This window comes from Vanessa tameamea, chromosome 16 (assembly GCF_037043105.1).
Source record: "Vanessa tameamea isolate UH-Manoa-2023 chromosome 16, ilVanTame1 primary haplotype, whole genome shotgun sequence".
In the NCBI taxonomy this organism is placed as follows: domain Eukaryota; kingdom Metazoa; phylum Arthropoda; class Insecta; order Lepidoptera; family Nymphalidae; genus Vanessa; species Vanessa tameamea.
The window spans coordinates 6698783-6718415 of NC_087324.1; the positions used below are offsets into that span (position 1 = coordinate 6698783).

The 19633-nt window shown below is 29.3% G+C and overlaps 4 protein-coding genes across 5 annotated transcripts in view; 3 read left to right on the forward strand and 1 right to left on the reverse strand.

Annotated features, from left to right (window-relative positions):
• LOC113402968 (uncharacterized) overlaps positions 1 to 15538 on the reverse strand; it is a 53234-nt gene extending 37696 nt beyond the window's left edge. For both annotated transcript variants that reach the window (XM_026643360.2, XM_026643358.2), the window contains exons 1-3: positions 15224 to 15538; positions 10974 to 11186; positions 2787 to 2960 (exon numbers count right to left, since the gene is read on the reverse strand). In XM_026643360.2, coding sequence (XP_026499145.1) covers positions 2787 to 2960; positions 10974 to 11186; positions 15224 to 15319 — 483 coding nt within the window. In that variant the 5' untranslated portion in view covers positions 15320 to 15538. The remainder of the gene's footprint in view (positions 1 to 2786; positions 2961 to 10973; positions 11187 to 15223) is intronic.
• LOC135193686 (vitelline membrane protein Vm26Ab-like) overlaps positions 1 to 19633 on the forward strand; it is a 378568-nt gene that overhangs the window by 340239 nt on the left and 18696 nt on the right. The gene's annotated exons all lie outside the window — the stretch shown is intronic.
• Positions 1 to 19633, forward strand: part of Tsen34 (tRNA splicing endonuclease subunit 34) — a 234808-nt gene that overhangs the window by 173524 nt on the left and 41651 nt on the right. The window lies entirely within an intron of this gene.
• LOC113403016 (probable prefoldin subunit 4) lies at positions 18572 to 19521 on the forward strand. The gene is made up of 3 exons (XM_026643431.2): positions 18572 to 18729; positions 18803 to 19024; positions 19221 to 19521. The coding sequence occupies exons 1-3, from the start codon at positions 18697 to 18699 to the stop codon at positions 19371 to 19373; spliced, it is 408 nt and encodes a 135-aa protein (XP_026499216.1). The 5' UTR covers positions 18572 to 18696; the 3' UTR covers positions 19374 to 19521.

Here is a 19633-nt window from a genome sequence, read left to right on the forward strand (position 1 = left end):
GATCCTTGATGCTCTGCCCTGATATTTTACTACCGAAGAGGATCTATAATGATCTCATCAGTTATTACAAATTTATCATCTAATCACATTTTGGAATGCAATATATATTTGAGTATCGATAATTAATATTATAAATGCGAAATCTTAGTATAATGCAGTAGCATGTAAGAAACGAAAGAAATAATTTATATAAGAAACTGTTCGATTGTGATTGAGTACAATCACAATCGAACAGTTTCTATAAGACACTGGTCCACTTACAAGGTTTTATTTAATTTGACATGTTTGTTTGTTTAGGTCAAAACCTCCAAGCTGAATTAGAACCTCTTTATCTTAGCCGTAGAGTTTAAATTTTACATGTTGATTCAGTTCCGATGACATTGCATTTTTATGTTGAGCACAACTTGATTCTACACCTTGAATTACCTCCAGACGACAGCTCTCCTCAATAGTCAACCGGATACAAACGAAATTTTGTTTAAAAAAAAAAAAGCAATACATTTAATAGCTGTCACCTGTGACATGTTGACTACGCATATCTTTATTATTCTTTTGTTATTTTAAATAATGCATTATGAATTATTATACAATATTTTTCAAAAACATCGCTTTCTCCCTTTTTAAAAAGATGATCAAAAATAAAAAAAAATATTTTATGAAAATCTCGAATGAAACAAATATCAAATATCTCGTTCTGTACTGTTTGCCGGCCACAATACTCTCGGACATCCTGCCCGAGACAATGCGCCTGCGCGCCATTGTTACATTATGCGTTTGTAAATATTACTAGCAATCGAAAAGATAGCTCATCATTTAATCAAATAGCTGAAATCCATATGCAAAAATCTACTATTTGCAAAAGAACTACGGAAAATAATAAATTTTATAATCAACTACGATATCGTTGTTTAATTAATTAAATCGAGTAAATATTGATATTATAAATAAATAAACATTACTTCATACAAATAAATTAAATTAAATTTTATGAGAAAAGTCGAAATCCTTACCTGGTAGGTAAGGATTTTTGCAAATTTATTATATGGGAAAAGCCTATATTAGGATTTCAATTCAATTAAAATAAAATAAATTATGTCACAGTCTAATGTAAAGAAGTATGTTTTAAACAAATACTTTTTTAATAAGAGTTTCGAAGACTATCATACGAAGGTTAAAAAAAAAAGATCGGGTAATCCGCAGCGGTAAAACTTTAAGGATTGAATTTGCCGTAGATAATTCAGGGCGGAACTTTTGATTTACGATATTTGGAATTTCGATAAAGTAATTTCCTATGAGCGAAATGAATTTCTTTTTTTTCGAAGTCTGGCGTATTTATTTCATTGGTTTTTATTGTAAAAAGATACATATATGTTAAATTACTTAATAGAAACTAGAAAAATCAGAACAGCTACGAATGACAAAATATATAGATTAATACATTTTATTACTGAGCGTATTTTTTAATTTTCTATATTAATAGATTGCACCCGTACGAAGTCGAGGCGGCTTATTTTCTTCGTATTCTATGCGTTTCGATTCGAATTAAAGCTGTATATTGTTGGCATTTGCGTGAAAGTTTCTGGTATAGTACATCAACATACAATAGGTGACGTGCAAATTTTATCATATAATAGCTTTACATTGCATTAGATTGTATAATAATGATGATGATGTCGTCCTGGCCGATTTCGACGAACAATCTCAAGGGAGACCAGCCAAATACGCAAAACACGTGTAGTTTATATTATAGTGTGTGCGCAAACACAGGTGCACTCTCTATTCCCCCGCTCTCATAATCCGATAGAAATTCAGGTGCAGGACCAACGCAACGGTTACATGTTGTCCGAGGCACAAGTATACACTGCCAACTTCCAGAGTCCGATCTGCTGCTGAGAATTTTTCGACATAAAAACCCAAGAACTCTTTATCGACCCGACCTAGAATAGGAATTAGTAGCCTTATAGCAAGCCACTAGAGCAATGATGCAGTCAAGTATAACAATATGTTGTATTTTACTTTAAAAATAACTAAAGCCTAGACCTATATAAACATAAATGAACATAAGAAATTAAAGACACATAAAGTTTCTTATTTATTGTAAATGTAATGCATTAAACCGACGTGAAAGATAATTCCTATATCCGCTTTCACGATCAGTGCAATGGTCGAAGCTCAAAGCAAGTGAAAGCGGTCGCGTGACGTCACCACTTGCATAGCCACGCTCCATCGCATGCATTTGTACATTTAAACCATGAATCGAAATTATTGTTAACAAATTTACATAATGCATTACACAACGGCCGCGTCATTTGTATTCTGTCTCAATTAAACATTCGAACACTACCGGTGTGCTCGTTAAGGCAATGAAAACATGAAAAAGGAGAACTTAGTTCAAATGTCGCAAGCGGGAAACTCTATATCCAATCGGCCGTGATTTGAGAGCTAAAATGCACTAATGACACTTTCACGTGTGTGTGTAATAATGACTTTGTCTAAGCAGTAACGTTGAATGAGAAAATATAATTACCGTAATGGAAATATTTATTTAAGCTAAAGTTTACTATTAAACTACCTATCAGTTATATTAATGTATGCGATGCTATGTGTTATAGTACAATTTAAAAAAAAAAACATCATAAACTTTCCACGGATTTTTTGGAGCTTTCGTAATATGTGTACGAACCATGGATAATATCGCGAATATATGTATATATCCCAACAAACTTATTCAATACTTTACAAGTTACACAAAATAAATACAAGATTAATTAAACATGCTGTTATACCTGGAGTTTATCTTCATCGATTTTAGATTCGGCATGGTTGAGAGGATCCTCTTTCAATAAGCTATCGGGAGAGCCAACTACTGGTTTTTGTTGCTGAGGCACCGATGACATCTCTTGCACTGCTGGTGGTGCCGCATGGAGGGCGTGAGCGTTAGCGATCGGTAATGGTTCATCCTAGAAACAAAATGATAACTTTGTTGTTTTATTTATTATTTTTATATAGACGTACAATTAATAAACACGTATTTCAAATACTACGTATATCTGAGAATGAGTTATGTTTTAAAAAATCATATAGAATTTGTCAGATGTAGACATTCTAACGTGAGTGCAAATTTACATCAACTAGCAGTGGAAAATTATAATGAATTTATTTCTAAATCACTCATCTATAAAAGTCTGTTATTAGAGTTAAGTCTATTAAAACTCAAATGTGGAAATAAAATACAAGTAAAACGCAAAACACAGATTGTATCAAAAAATCTGTGTTTTGCGTTTTATAATTAAACGTTAGTCAATTATCTTCAGACTAGAGATGAATAGCAGGTAAATGACGGAAGTACTTAATAGCTTGTTATTTGCTAGATTGCTTAGAAATTAGCATAATAATATACATGGTTTTTATTTTTTTGTCTTTTTTTAATATCAATAACACTCTTCAGAAGCAAAATATTATGCCGAATCATGAATTAAACTACTGATTTTCAGTTTTATGAATATTTTTTATCTTGCATATTTTTCTACTAAAATAATATATGAAGCAACCTTTACGTATTTAAAATTAAAATGTTTGCGCACAAAAACATTATTTTAAACACAACATGCAAAAAGTTGTCGACGTTCCACAGCACCGCTCACTTTCAGAAAAGCCATCCAGTGCTCATCGCAAAATGGCGGCGCTTTATATGATGTACCCAGTCTCTTACGTAAGTCATTTTCAAATATTTCCTTCGAGTATACAAATGTTTTATTAAGCTAAAACCATTCCATAACTGTAATAAATAAATTTTGAACGGACGAAAAAAATATATAATGATTTTGTAAAGTTTTAGTAACGAATTCTATGTATTTCTGTAAACAGACAAACTCACACAAACAAATATACCCGAGCTCTTTGTTCAGGCCAATTATAGAGTTCTCACTAGATAATGTATTTAATATTGCGGATTCTGAGCCCGTATAAACCACGCATAGAAAAAGTGCAAGGTTAGTTGCTGCAAGCCAACGTATTCAATAGCTGTATATATACAGTTGATTGTAAATTAATATGTACGCAATTAAATGTGGCAATAGAATGGCAATTTAAATAAAACTCAGCTCATGCAAAAGCAAATTACGGTTTCAAAACTGCGTGTACTATATTTTCGTCGCACAAATCCAGAACAACAATGTTTTTGAAATTCAAATATTTTAATTATAAAATATTACCATAGGTATGGTTTTAGTCTCATAAGAAAAAGACGAAGATAATGAAATATTTATATGATTAATTCAAGAAAGCGTAGAGCATTACACAAAAATATATTTTTAAAAACAGTAGATGTAACATACTAATCATAGCGGTCATCTGTGATTTGCGCGTGATCAAGTTAACTTTTAAGGATACTTGTAAACGCTTGTTTCATGATTTTATCGAATAAATAAGGAAAAATCTGAGAAAACTCTACATTACAGGTAGAATTTTGTCATATTTTCAACAGTTGTTATTTACAATGTCATTTAATCACTAATGTTATAGTGTCATTGTGGAAATACTTTTAAGTTTTATTTACTATAACATCTCTAAATTATATATGACCTACGTTGTTTTGGACAAGAATATATTTTGATTATGAAACAATGTAGAAAAAAAAAAATACTTTAAAATAAATAAATAATGATTTAAAGTATTGTCAGTTAATAACGAGCAGCCAAGCGCGCAGTGTTTGCGACCGCAACCGATAGAAAACGACGATTACGTCGCCTACAATTGTCGCATTGTACCGACGCCCACAACACTTTTACTGCTTTACGAAATACTTTAAACGTTAACAGTTATTGCCTACGTTGCGTGATAACGAGGAAGTGCCGGCGAATGATAGAATAATTAAATTAATTGTCAATTTCTCAATTAAAACTTATATATCACACATCTATGAAAAGGTGGGTCAATTAAATAAATGTTATAATGTAATGTTTGTTATAATTTATCATTTAAAGGTTTTTGAATAAATTGTAAAGATAAATGAAATTGAAAATATATTTGCGTATGAAATGCAAGTAACAAAACGTAAAATCGACTAAACTTTAGAAACTTAAGACCTCAACATGATAATAGAGACGGAAAGGAAATAACTGATGCTGGATTGGATTACCAAAGGGAATAAAACTCTTGAATGTAATTCAATGCCCGTCCCTCACAGACTTTAGAAGTTATTAAATGAATAAAAACCTACGTATAAGAACTTCTGATTGATATATTGTAGAGGTTTTAAGTAAGATTTTTTTTTCTATAATTACAATAATTATGACTTGAATTTGACGACCAACTTACAATTAATTTGATGATTACCGTATTCGTCTATAAATAGATGTACGTATAATTTGTTTGTTATAATATAATATAATCCAAACTTAGAATCCATGTTCTAATAGGTCTACACTTAACCTAGTTAGTCCACATTAATCCACAAACAGCGGAGTGCCATTGTCACTCATTGTCACGATTAATTCAACAATGTCCCAGGTATGCCTACCAAAAGTATTGGACGTTGTAATACAAAAACTACCCGTAAAATGATAACATTAATAGCCTCCTAAAGAACTTCCGTCGGCCTATTTCAAAGATATAATACATATGCGTTCTATTTCCTTACTCTCATTGTCCGATAATACAACAATCTGACTCGACCGCAATCCGACACGAACGGCGAATGGGAATCAGGCGCAGGAAAATTGGAGGACCAGCCTTGCGTGTTTTTCATGGAACGGAAGTATATCCACTGCCTTAAAAATTGAAATATACAAGTAATGCTATTTGATTCTTAATTTTTGTTCTCCAAATAGACACATACTCGTTCATTATCTTATATGGTAGTTTTAGAGCCGTCAGACCTAAAATGCAGTAATTTCAAAACAATTTGCGGCACATTGTTATTTATGTAATTTTGAATTGTACTTCAAAGTAAAATAACAATACACAATAGTATAGGGACGTGAGGATATTTTCCGCTTTAATAAATATTTAAATTGAGTGCGCTTTGTTTGGAAATATATTACTTGTGTTTTGATAGTTTTGACAACCCCTATATAAATCGTTAATAACGATTTATGAGATAATATTACGTAATAACATTAATATTATGTATAGTCGTTTACATAATTATTTTTAATAACTGATTCATTTTAAAATAATTGGCATAGTTATAACTTTAAATATACAAACGAAAAATAGAACAATATTTTATTTATCTTGTAAACAAAAGGATTCGAAAATAGAACAAATAACAAAATAAACTTTCTCTGGAAGAGTCCGCACGAGTGATCATTGACGGTCGCATACAAAGTTCATGCCATATAATTTGTATCAAATAACTTCATAGACATACGATTGATATCACGAGAGAAAGAGTTCGATGCTTTGACCCTTTGATACTTTGTTTAGAATCATTACGTTGACGATTAAACAATAAGATATTTTTACAACTGTAGCCTCAGAAATTGCAACATGCTATTATTATAGGTCATTAGCACTAGCATATTATTTTATAATTAAGATAATCTACGAGAACTAGCTAAGACTATGCAATGAACTATATTAGAAAGATATATTAATTGTTATTTTACGATATCTTCATTCTTAAACTATTATTAAAATATATGACAACACGTAAAAAAATTAACTACACACCTAAAACTAATAATTCTAATATTCGTTTCTAGAAAAATTAAATCACTAGAATATGTCCCATGCTCGAAACTTAACGATATAGATTAAACTATTGGTAGTTTAAGCTATATCGCTAAGTTTCGAAACATTTATAAATTAATTAAAAAATATTCGCTTTAATAATATAACAAATACTCAAACTCTAACGTTTAATTTAATTAAATTTTAATGCTCGGTGTAATATTATGAAACTATTAGTGAAGTCAAGAGTTATATAAGGAATAAAAAAAATTTATAATAACACAATACCGTAACCAAAAAGCTATATTTATATTCAAATAAAAGTGTATCATTTGCCGTGAAGTAAATTTATTAGAAAGTTTAATTTTGCGTGAAAAGAAAGTAATTATTTTTGAATTCAGATGTAAATATTTATTATAGCAATCATAAATTAAACATAAAAGGGGAAAGAAAGTGTTATACAACACGCAAAATGTTGATACCTTAAAAATTTATACCTTCATTATTTTAACGTGGCGCTTATTGGTGGACCATTTTTTTTTTTAAATTAAAGTATATGTCCTTTGAATATATCGTAATATTGCAATACTGTATATAAAAGTTTTTTTTTTTCAATTTCCGAACTATTGTTATTTCCGCATATTTTACGACATCTAATCCTGAGCGAGTCCTGACAGATTTTGACCCGATGCCCGAAAATTGTTAGGAAAACTGTGGAAAATAGAGGCGCAGTAGTAATAGGCTGATATGCCTTTCAAGACAGGGGAGACACTAAAAATTGTCCAAGTAAATTATTACAGACAGGATTCGAACCCGAAAGCTTAAGATCTTTAGTCGTTCAGACCATCCATGAAATCAAGGACAGTAAGGACGAAGAGCGTCATTACTTAGACTGCTTGTACTAATTTATCCTATATCTATAAGCATGCCTATATATACATATTTATCATACAATATAAACGCACGTACATTTTATATATCAGAAAGAGAAAAATCAAATGACAACTAAGGCCTCTAAAAAATAAACACATAACCATTGCTTGAATAATCCAAGTTCCGGACCTACTGGAATTTACATAACACACGTACTATAATATAGCGCAAAATTTAAAGCTATTCTCTCCTTTATTGCATAATTTCTTATTACTTTCTAAGTACACCAACAGAACGGCTAACAAGTGAGTGTTATATTCGAAACCGTGATTTTCTATGACGTGGATGCACCCGCGACCTGGGGTCATTGACCGTATTGCAACTTTCGCTAGAGACAATATTGCGAACTATAAACTATGTTTATGTATTATATGACTAGGTAGATTATAAATTAAATGTTTAGGCTTTTAGTATAATATTTTTAATCGTTTTATATATAAATAGAGGTCAAACATAATTATATTCTTCACTTTGCAGTATTTTTTGTATATTCGTCACATAAAGTATTGAGAATTTCATAAGATTCGTAAAATTTATATTATTGATAGTAGTTTAGTAAAATTAAAGTAGTTTTTATATTTTGTGTAATTTTATTTTCGTATCTAGATAAATATTAAATCAAAAGTGATCATCAGCGCGATTGGCAACAAATTACACTAAAAAAATAATCGCAATCAATGTCATACTATCGAATCATTATCGTGAAGGTTAAAAGCCTTGTTACAAAATGATAAGCACAACATTTAGATTTACTTCTAGTATTAAAAAAAAATTAACTTGTGTATAGCTATTTTATAGTGACCCTATAAATGTCAAACATGGTAACGAACTATCCCTAAATGAATACACCATTAAAGGTCAACAAGTTACGCAAGATATAACTCGTCCTAACCGTGTAATGTTTTACGACACAGAATATCTCTTCGTGTCTCAGATAATCATTATATATTAATTTATTGTCATCTTATTATTATTATGCAAATTCCATTTTACTATTTATAGAACATTATCACAATCGTCAACAACACATTCATTACATGAACTAGTCATAAACATTATTATTGATCAGAGTTTGTGAACAGGTGAGTTACCTCTTAAAATACGTCACAATACAGTTCTATTTTGTTATGAAAGAGACCTTTTAATTTCCCAACCATACTTTTTGCCTCGGATCATTAAGACAGCTCTGTTAGAACCGCAGCTTTGCGTAACGTGAAGATTCAAGGTGATCCGGTGCGGCGGCGTCGCGTCGTGGCACAGCGGACTTTGCAACACAACCATAAACAAACATACGCTATAAGTACACAATTACGTCACCAAAATATTACCGGTTGTGATCCATCAGAAATAAACAATGAAAACACAAAATATCTATCTTTCTGTATTTCTGTATTACTTAAAAAACAAAGGTAATTAAATATTACTTTCGTGTGTTTTCTTAATTCCAACAATATTTACTATGTTATTTTCCATATCACAAAGATACATTTTTACCCAGTCGTAAATTGTCATTTTATAACAATGACAGAACATATTCCCACGGGTTGTGTTGTGTCTTGAATCTAAAATAATCGACAACGCTAAGCCTACAGGTCAACAAACTAAAATAATAAAAGATTATTTTGAACCTAACATAAAATTATTTAACGATATAAAAATTAAGTTGAAGTTATCTGCGCTACCTTAAATTAATGTAATTAATGCAAGATAAACATGTTCCATATATTAAATATGTGTGTTAACGATATGTTTAAAAACTTACGAAGTCTTATTTTAACAATCTCAGAATAAGTTTCGTGTTCTACGAGATTAGAAAATACAATAAATCACGGGAAAACTAATGAAAGGGCGTTATTGACCAAGACCGAATCCGTCATCCACCAGAAAATTGCAACTGAATTTAAAGTAACTCTTCGTCTATGCTGGTCACGAACAACACTCGTGAGCAAAATAAGTCGTCGCCGTCAACGGGAAGAAAATACGACGTCTAACGTGAAATTCTGACGACAAAAACTTTCTAGGATCGGGAGAGAAAACATAAATTTTTATATTTCTTAAGGTCTAATACATTCTATACAAACGTATACTTATTTTATTTTTAGTTCACATACATCTGTGGTTTGTATTATAAATAATAACATTAATGAGTCCACTCGAAACGGTTATTTTGAATATATAGAATCAATCAAGAAAAACCTGTATTTTTTATTCTAGAGAGAGAATTGAGGAAGTTTATTAAATTATAATAAATAGGAGAAAGATTTGATGACCTTTCACTCTTAGGTCAAGCAATGGGCAATGATGTCTAGTTATAAAATCTTTAATTTATTTCACTTACGAGCTCACATTCGAAACTTTTAGAAATATTAGTATCGTATAATATATGTATTAAAAAAACCTTTAAACAAAAACAGTTATTTCATTGAAAATTTGTTATACAAATATAAGAACAACGCGAAAGATGAATGTTATAACAGTACAATATTCCATTGTTTAAATTATGACACAATAAATTACATAACTGTGTTTATTTTAAACAGGTGAAAGATACTCAAGGTCTATTATAATATCTCAATGGTAAAGGTTACTTTCTTTCCATTTCTCTACAGAATTATTGCGATGTTCATGATTACATAATAATCAACCTTTCCCAGTCATTATGAACAAACCATTTGTAAACTAACAATGAAATACTATAAATATATATACTTTTTGAATAAACCTTCATATCGACGACTATCAACACTGTTTTTACATGTTCGTTGAGAGAATATATCTGCGCTGAAATAACTCCATATATTTGTCACGAACGGTAATTGAACTCTCATTTCGAAGTAAGAATGGATGACTGCGTTCCTTTCTCCAAAGGTACGAAGATAGAGAACATTTTCCTCTTACCTATATTAAACTTTAACCTGTACTAAATTCTCTCAAGCTAGTTTAAAAGTTATTGCTTACAGATAAACTTTGTCTTTATGCGCTTGTTAACCAACTGTAGTAAGTTTACAATAAACATTCAAACTGCTAGAAGTACGGGTGTTCGAATTATTATTTATTTAGTTTATATTAATAAACAACTCCATTTTATAATAGTCCATTCGTTTTTCACATTATACTAGAAAAATATTTGTATTAAAACAATGAGTTGAACAATCATTTTGTGTTGACTCTACTGTTATGCAATATTATTTTATATTTAAATTCTTGCATTGTTCTCATCAAAATTATTTGTTATATACGATTTAACAAAAAAATATATTTAATGTAATATTTAATTATTCTTCGGCCTTATTATATTTATAAAAAAAAATATCTCCCCAACCTTCTCATCTTCGACAATTTGGTAAAATTGAAAGTGTACTTACAGGCATAAGAGCATCGTTTCCATATGACCTTCCCTCTAAAGCCAGCTCTTTGTCAAGCATGGCATCCAATTGCTCCAGTTGGTGACATGAAGCGCGCGCTGATACCCAACTGGATGCCAGTATGAAAGAGCCGAGGATGAAAGACGCGGCGACCACAGTCAAAGCAGCGATACGAGCGATTTGCACTGACGAGGATACCCTCTGGCGATAGGCCTGTGAAAACATATAAAAATCGTAATGTGTCTATTTGTTTCACACATAATACAAAACGTAATGGAGAAGATAAAGCATATATTTTTATTTTTCACAAATACAATTGATTCAAATATAAACTTTATAGTCAGTGGTAGTGTGAACTATAAGCTTTGAAAATCAAAGAAAGTTTTTTTTTTCATATTCTAAATTGACATTTATAATAAGATATCAGTCGCTAAAACATTAAAAAAAACATTTAAATTTAAATGATCAGTTTTATTCTATCACTCGTCGCTAACTAAAATATTAGAAATGTCTTAAACAATACTTCACTGAGTTAAATTAATGTATTATATTGATACAACTAAATAAATATGTAATTTACTGAAAGTGTATGTTGAATTGTTTTACTTGAAGTGGTTACATGACTATGTTATTTTTAAACACTTTTAAAGTTCGTCACATTTAGCATAAGTATTATAAATAATCAATAGTTATCAAACAGAGCGTTTTATTCAAAAAGTAAAACATAGCAGATTTTATACTAACGATTTCACTTCAAATTCATTTAAATACGAGTAAATGAAAATTTCAGCATTTAAACGCTTTAAAATTTAAGCAAAAACTATTTCTACAATTTAAATACAAGCTGTAAAATTACCTAAATTTAGAACGCTTTTCGACGATATTACTGAACTTTTCACAAAAACTGGAGTAGCGACTTATAGATATTGTTGTTTAAAGTTTATTTATAGAATTATATTAGAGTCAAAATGACTACATATTCATTTGTTACAACATTTCATATTACAGCTGTATGAAACTATATCAAGGAATTTATTAACAATACAACAACAACTGTCACTAAAATTAGGATTCCACAATTTCCCGTTAAACTTAGCCTTATCTAAAATTAAAATGTTATAAGAGAACCAAATATTCCTTAACTTAAAAAAAAAATTTATAGTAATATTTGTTGTTACACGTGTATGTATTAACATACAAACAACTTGGTATTTTTTTTATTGTTTTGCATTATAAAATTAATAAACATTTTATAATAGTAACAAGCTGTACTGCAGTTTATATGAAAGTACCATCAGAGAAAGCACTTCCACTGCGTTGGAAAACTGTCCGTCTTCCGAGAGCAGAACGATGTCAATTTTTAATCTTCGTAATTCGTTTTGCAAACAGTTGTCACTACTAAGCCGAATCGAATTTAATTTTTACAATAGAATTAACTTTCTGTATCATTTACTGTGAAGAAGATTGAATTAAATCATTATATAACAAAGAATCGGTTTCTTAAGGCACTGTTACGAAAATTTACAAAAATGTTAAATAACGAGGGCACGCATATTTTTGCAAATAATTTGTTAATTAACGTTCAATTTTATATAGTAGTCTCAAAATATAAAATGTTAAATGTTTTCCCTTCTTTTGCCATATTAAATGATCTTTGACTACAAACTAATTTAAAAGAGCACTCTTAAGTCTTGATATAGTCTTAAGTATTTAAAGTATGGTGGTCAACGTCTAGATATCACAACGTCATACGACTTTAAACTCTACGTATATTACAATAAGGTATTTATTTAAATCCAATATATTATCTAGAACTTTACAAGACCTTCGGCTTCATTTTACACTTCATTCTTTCGTCCATTCAAAGAGATCTTATTGAACAAAGCAAAGCCTATTTTCATTCAACCTAACTAAATTACAAAAGAATAAGCGGTGCGTTAATGAAGAAACAGAAATAAAAAGGAAATCGATGTCAACTCCTTTCACGGCCTAGCAATACATCTCCAACACCGACACATTACGATACCGTTTCTTTTACAAGGAAAATAACCTTAGTCATATGAGTCGGTTTCATTTATTTTAGCAGAGATTGCTTTGTTGCAAATCTATAAGCTATATGCAATAAGCTTGTACATACATGCTATTAAAATATAAACATTTTAAATGCTACATTTATAAACATGCATACGTAATTACTACATTATTAGCCTCATCGTAAAGACATCAACGGGCTCCTTAATTACATGTTTATACATATTTAATCAAGAATAATAAAAAAAGACAATATATATTATCATCAACATATTTTCCATTTAATTATCCAATATATACAAATTAATACTAAAAAATCTTCTGCGGCGTTAAGTATGTAATTATAATTTTGAAAATAACACATAAGACGTAGCAATTTCAATTTGCTGTCGATTGATAATATTATTGATTATATAAATATGCAAAGTTAATTTGCAGACTTGAGAATGTAAACAACGATTTTTTATAGAGTTGTTAAAAGTCGAAGGATGTGACGCAAGCATCATTGTGTCCAATGCGACTTGGTCAACTACGCCAGTAACGATTTCATTATTCTACGCTACTTTTTATTCCAAGTAGGTATTATAGGGTTTTTCCGATCTGTTTAACATAACATTTTAATATTTATCTCGAACGTCGAATTGTCATGAATTTATGTTGATGAAACATTAAATTTATATCAGTTTAAAGTATGCTCCTTGTAATATTTTAAAAGCATTATTTATGGTCTTCCTTTTTTGTTTGTTTAAGTTTTGTCTTTTTTGTGTATTTTGTGTTTATCATTAATTATAACAAACTATAGTCTGTTATGTATGTACATATATATGCAAGGACTTATTTCGCTCATATTAATTGTCTATCATTACATTCTAGAACACAAATAGACAAAATCATTTTTCTTAATGCACTTATTTATAACACAATCGACATGTTCGAATTTTCGAATACAGCAAAACTAAATCGATACAAGTACTATGAAAAAAAAATGTGTTTATAAATTCAGTTGTCCTATGTTTTCGCGTGACCGACTGTAATTATATAATGTTTATTATAATGATGAGTAAGAACAATAGAACAATGAGTCTCCCACATTTATGGGCACATATTTCATCACAGTTCTCAGAAAGGAGCAAATCTTATCTTGTTCAATGTTGATTCGAAAAATATTGTTTTCCTAACCAACAGCCTAGGAGCGACTCTACGTTGCTTAGATTCACTTTTAATATTTTATTAACAAGAAAAATTTTCTGAGCGATTAAATATGGCAATTATCTTCAAACGAAGATAATTGTCATATTTTAAAAGTAAGCCATTTCCAACATTTCCATATATAATTATTGAATATTTTTTTTATTTATGCATTCTAAAGGTCATTCGAAAGGCTGTGTACAATATATATAAAAATATATGCACCATTTACTCTAAAAAAAGAATGAGCGAATTTCCATTAAATACGTTATTAGTACTTTTAAATATTTGAATAAGTAAACTAAAATATGTGAAGAAAGCGAGATACTTATGTCGTATGGGTTTTATTAGTATTCATCGATGATTGAATAAGATTATGAAAAGAACCGGTAACGTTAGAACCTCACTCACGTACTAGCGGTTCATCGCATGCCAACTATATTTATACGTATATGATACCATACTGGGGACACAAATTCGCAATCAAATTAACATATCATCATAACTTTAAATACTTAAACCGCTTCTATAGTGAGGAAAGTTGGAATTAGATTATATTTTTTACATTTCTTATTTTGTTGCACAATTAGTAAAAGCTTAACTTGGCAGAAATATTTTTATATCGCCTTCAAAGTAATATTTACCTTGAATGTTATTAAAATGCATTACGTTATATGTGTATAGACGTAAGTGTTTAACTAATGTTCTCCAATGGGCGGTTTCACGTCAACGGCTAACAACCGCTGCCTGAGAGAAAGGCGCTTTCCCATCGTTTTACAATATACAGTACATGATTTGTTATATAGTAGAATGACTCACTTCGATCATTTCATTATCAACCAAATTTATTTTTAAATTAATAGGAACTACATAAAACATTTTTTTTAATAATAGAACAGTATTTTATAATTTATAAATAAAGTAAATAACGCTTAATTTTTTTAATCCTTTTTGGCCATATAAAGAATAAGTTCTTGATAAACAATGTCAAAAAGTATAATATTTTCATCACGAGTAACGGTATAACTTACCGGTGGCGGCTCTGAAGCACTGTAAACTTCAGATGGCGGGTATTCCGGTTTCATGGTTATAGTAGCCATAGAATCTGGCTGATGCTCCTTCTCCATCACGATATTGTATTCTTTATTTAAAAAATATATCTTATTTGGTGTGCGCGCGCGATGTTTGACGTTCTAAACAAGAGTGCGCCAAGTGAATGGCTGTCGGCTCGCTCGGCGTAGGCGCACCGGCTGTGGTGGGGTCACCGGTGCGAGATGGTGATTGTATTGTTAAAGTTGTTGGAATGACGGATGCTCAGTTACTTCTCCATACGTACAAACTACAAACTATTCTAACTGATATCATGGCATTTTTAGATTCCATTACAGGAAATTTAGCAATATTCCATTTAAACGTGGTAAAATTAAGTTTTAATTAAGTTAAAATTATATATTTATTACTTCTACCATTATAACTATCGTGTTTTCACAATTAAATATGAAGAATTTTCAATAATTTTAACATCTTTTTTTCTAGTAGCTTTATAAAACAAGTGAGCTTAATTATATAAAAATATATTCACATAATTTATAACACAATAAAATATACAATTATCTAATTAATTCTTAATGGCATAGAATATTAAATTAGCAATGAGAATGCCTTCCCAAAAGTCTGTTATGATTTGAACAACGACTTCAATAATAACTGATAAATTTAGTTAAAGTACATTAAACGGTACACCTTTGGTAAGCTCTTCTAAAACGTTTAGAGAAACAAAATCTTCCACTCTTACTTTTAATTTTAAATAAGATTATACAGTGCAGTGTAACAGTGAAGCTATCGAGGAAAATACACAAAAATAAGGTAAAATTTATGATTTCCTTCTTCTTGAAGTCGGCTAATAAAGAGAAACATTACGATGAAATTAAAGGAGATTAATATTAAATTCAGAGCAAGTAATTAAAAAACATCGTTTATTATAATTTATAAATATAGATTTATTCAAGTAGTACAAGTAGGCACATCTATTATCGCCGAGCAAATTATCACAAACAAAAACCTTTCTGAAGAAAGATTAACGAAATCACAACATAAACAATTTTCGAATCAGCCTTGAAGAAATAATTGTGATTTAGAAGTAGTCATACCTCAATGGAAATCCATGACATGCAAGAAAGAAAATTACGTACTCAATGCATGCCGGTGCTCATATAATTGATGCATCACTATACAAATTACATTCATGCGCGGCTATTACAGAATTTTCTTCCTTGTTTTATTAAATACGTGTAGGCGTCATGTTTGTAGAAATACCTACGAGGAATTAATATGCATTAAGACTACAAATTAAATTAACTTGACAACTGTATTTATGGAATAAGTGGTCTTGATTACGAGGCTTAAATGTAATGTTTATCTGTTATACAAAAATATTTTTTATAAAAATATAATAAACTGACTTTCATGAAGCTTTTATATTTAATACTTTAAAAGCTTATTTTTGCTCTTAAAAATGACATGTATTTTATCTCTCTAATGGGACCTGAAGATATGAAACCAATATAAGGTGAGCTTTCATTTTATATATTCAGGAGAGCGAATCCGCGAATAAAAATATGTCCTTTTATAACACGCTTATCATATAATGTGTCCATAATATTGCTTAATTATTATTTTGTACTTAAATTATTGCAATAAAAAAAGTACGGATGTAATCGAGAAATTAATTTAAATAGAAGCATGGTTTAAATGTGCAAAATTATGATTTTATGTATATATATATGTAGGTATTTTCAAAAAAATAAGACCTACCATCATATCTTAAATTTCCCCATTTCCTGTCTTATTTTATATGACATCAGTAAATTAAGCTTGTGATACACGAATAAATCGAGCTTCATTTACAAATATATTCATTAATAATAATTATTATAACAATTTCAATAAAACACCAACATGATAAAATTATTCAGCTTAATTTAGCATGATTTTAATATTTATTAAATATTTTGGAACGTTTCCTTGGATCATTTTATAGTAGAGTACAGATGAGCAAAACAATAACTAAGCATGTGTAATCGAGTAACAGAGGTAAAAAATAAATTTATACCTGTTCATAGTATTTTATTCTATTGATAACACATATATGTGTTACAACTTCTGGAAAAATATTTTATGGGATATATATTGAGATATATTATTTTAATTTCTGAATTTACTTTAAATTTATCGTTAGGCACGAAGAGCACAATTATGTGAATAACCGTCTTTTGCAAGAATGACATTATTTTGATAACTATTATTACTGGTTAGTATTAAAAAATATTTTTGTCTATATTACCGTACAAACGGTTCTAAATATTATGCTTTGGAAGTAACTAAAATACAAAACTGCAAAAAATGCGACAAGAAATCGGAACTCAGAAGAACAAAATGGCCCGAGGGAGTTTTATCTTCGCGTAATCCTCGCTAGCACAAGATCCAAGCCATAAAACACAAATGTAGAAGAAAGTAATTGTAATAATAGTGTTTTTATTAAATGTATTCATTTTAAACTATATCCAATAAATTAATTATATCATTGACCGTCATACTTTAAGCTCACGGCAGTAAAATTGATATATTTTAGTTTTTCTACGTATTATCAACCCATGCAGTGTTACAAAGAAACCATTGTTAACATCTATATTGTTTTTAATTATGAAATATCATATTTATTGTTACTTAAAACATTATTCTAAGTCAAATAATTTAAACCAATTTGCACAATGGACCAAGAATAGATTTCTGTGCCTACATTAACTGATGTCCCTAAAGACTTTTTCTTTTTACACCAATTTTCTTAATTAAATGAATTCAGAATATTGCTCAGGTACGCATCAGAAGATGAAGTGCGGCTGATGAAGATTGACAGTAAAAGTTATCATTATTTTTTAATTATATCAAGCTATCAAAATCAAATATCATATAATAAATATAAAAAAACTTTATACAGATCTCACTTTATGTCTGACTTAAATTGACCAATATTTTAAATATTCTTTATTGTTATGTCAGACATAAGTTAATTTGTAATTATAATTGTAATTATTTCTGTTCGGCAAAATTAATCTTTGACAATTTATTAAGCCTATGATACTTTTTTTAATTTAAATCGCTCAAAAGATTGAAACAATTTTAACACTATCCTACAATACTAATACGATTTATACTGAGCTCACTTTAAATAGATATTATTAATGATAAACTCCGGATAAAATTTAATTGCTTGATATCCGATAAAATATTGATCTATGCGTGTACGGTGGCCGTATCAAATTTTAGTACAGATGAAAACAAACCATGGTCTACTGTCATTGAAAATATTACTGAAAACTGACAATTGATATTGTCAATCTCGAAATTGTCAAAACTTCAAAAGTAAGGTTATAAAACCTTCTGCTTATAAAAGCATTATTTACTTCTAAAGTATTTAAAAAAAACTAAATTTACCATAAATAACATGGCTAATTCAGGAAAAGGCACTTTTCAACCGGTATGCTGCAACCTATTAATTTTTATATTATATTAAATTATACATTTAATTATTATTGTGTTTTTTACTGTAGGACTCCGATGTTCATATTTCCTATGAGGATCAGCAAAAGATAAATAAATTTGCCCGTCTTAATGCGAAAGTAGACGATATAAAAGATGAGCTAAAAGTTAAACAGAATGACATGAAAAATCTAGAGGAAGCTGTAGAAGAATTAAGCCTTGCTGATGAATCTGATAAAATTCCTTACCTTGTTGGAGAAGTATTTATTTGTCAAAGCTTAGAAAATACTTTGGTTAGTATACTTACATTTTATTAGAACATGTTTGATTTATATTCTTACATTTTTTGACTGGCAAAATACAATCTCTTTTTTATAATTATTTTAACATCAGCAGTCATTACATTTTAATGACTACCCTATATATATTATATTGTATAGGAATACAGTAAAGAAATTAAACTTGCTTCATATTTAAAATTTATTTCAGAAATCCTTAGATGAAAATAAAAGAAGGAAGCAAAATGAAATCAGTGAGTTGGAAGCTAAATGTGAAGAATTAAAATCACTGATGGGAGAACTCAAAGCCCATTTGTATGGCAAGTTTGGAAGTCACATTAATTTGGAAAATGAAGAGGACTAGAATTTACTTTTTTTAATTTAAAACATAAATTTAACATTATTTAATAAAAATAAAGATTAATGCAAATTTTCTGACCTATTCATAACCTTAGAGCATATCAATGATGTTATGAAATAAATGTCTGTATTGTTTTATTCAAAATGTATTTGCTTTTAACACCTAATTTTATTTTATATTAAAATAGTTTAATGTATCATCAAAATTTAACCATTTATTTTAACAAAATTTATAAATCAGTTTTAATTTTAATTGTAAGTTTT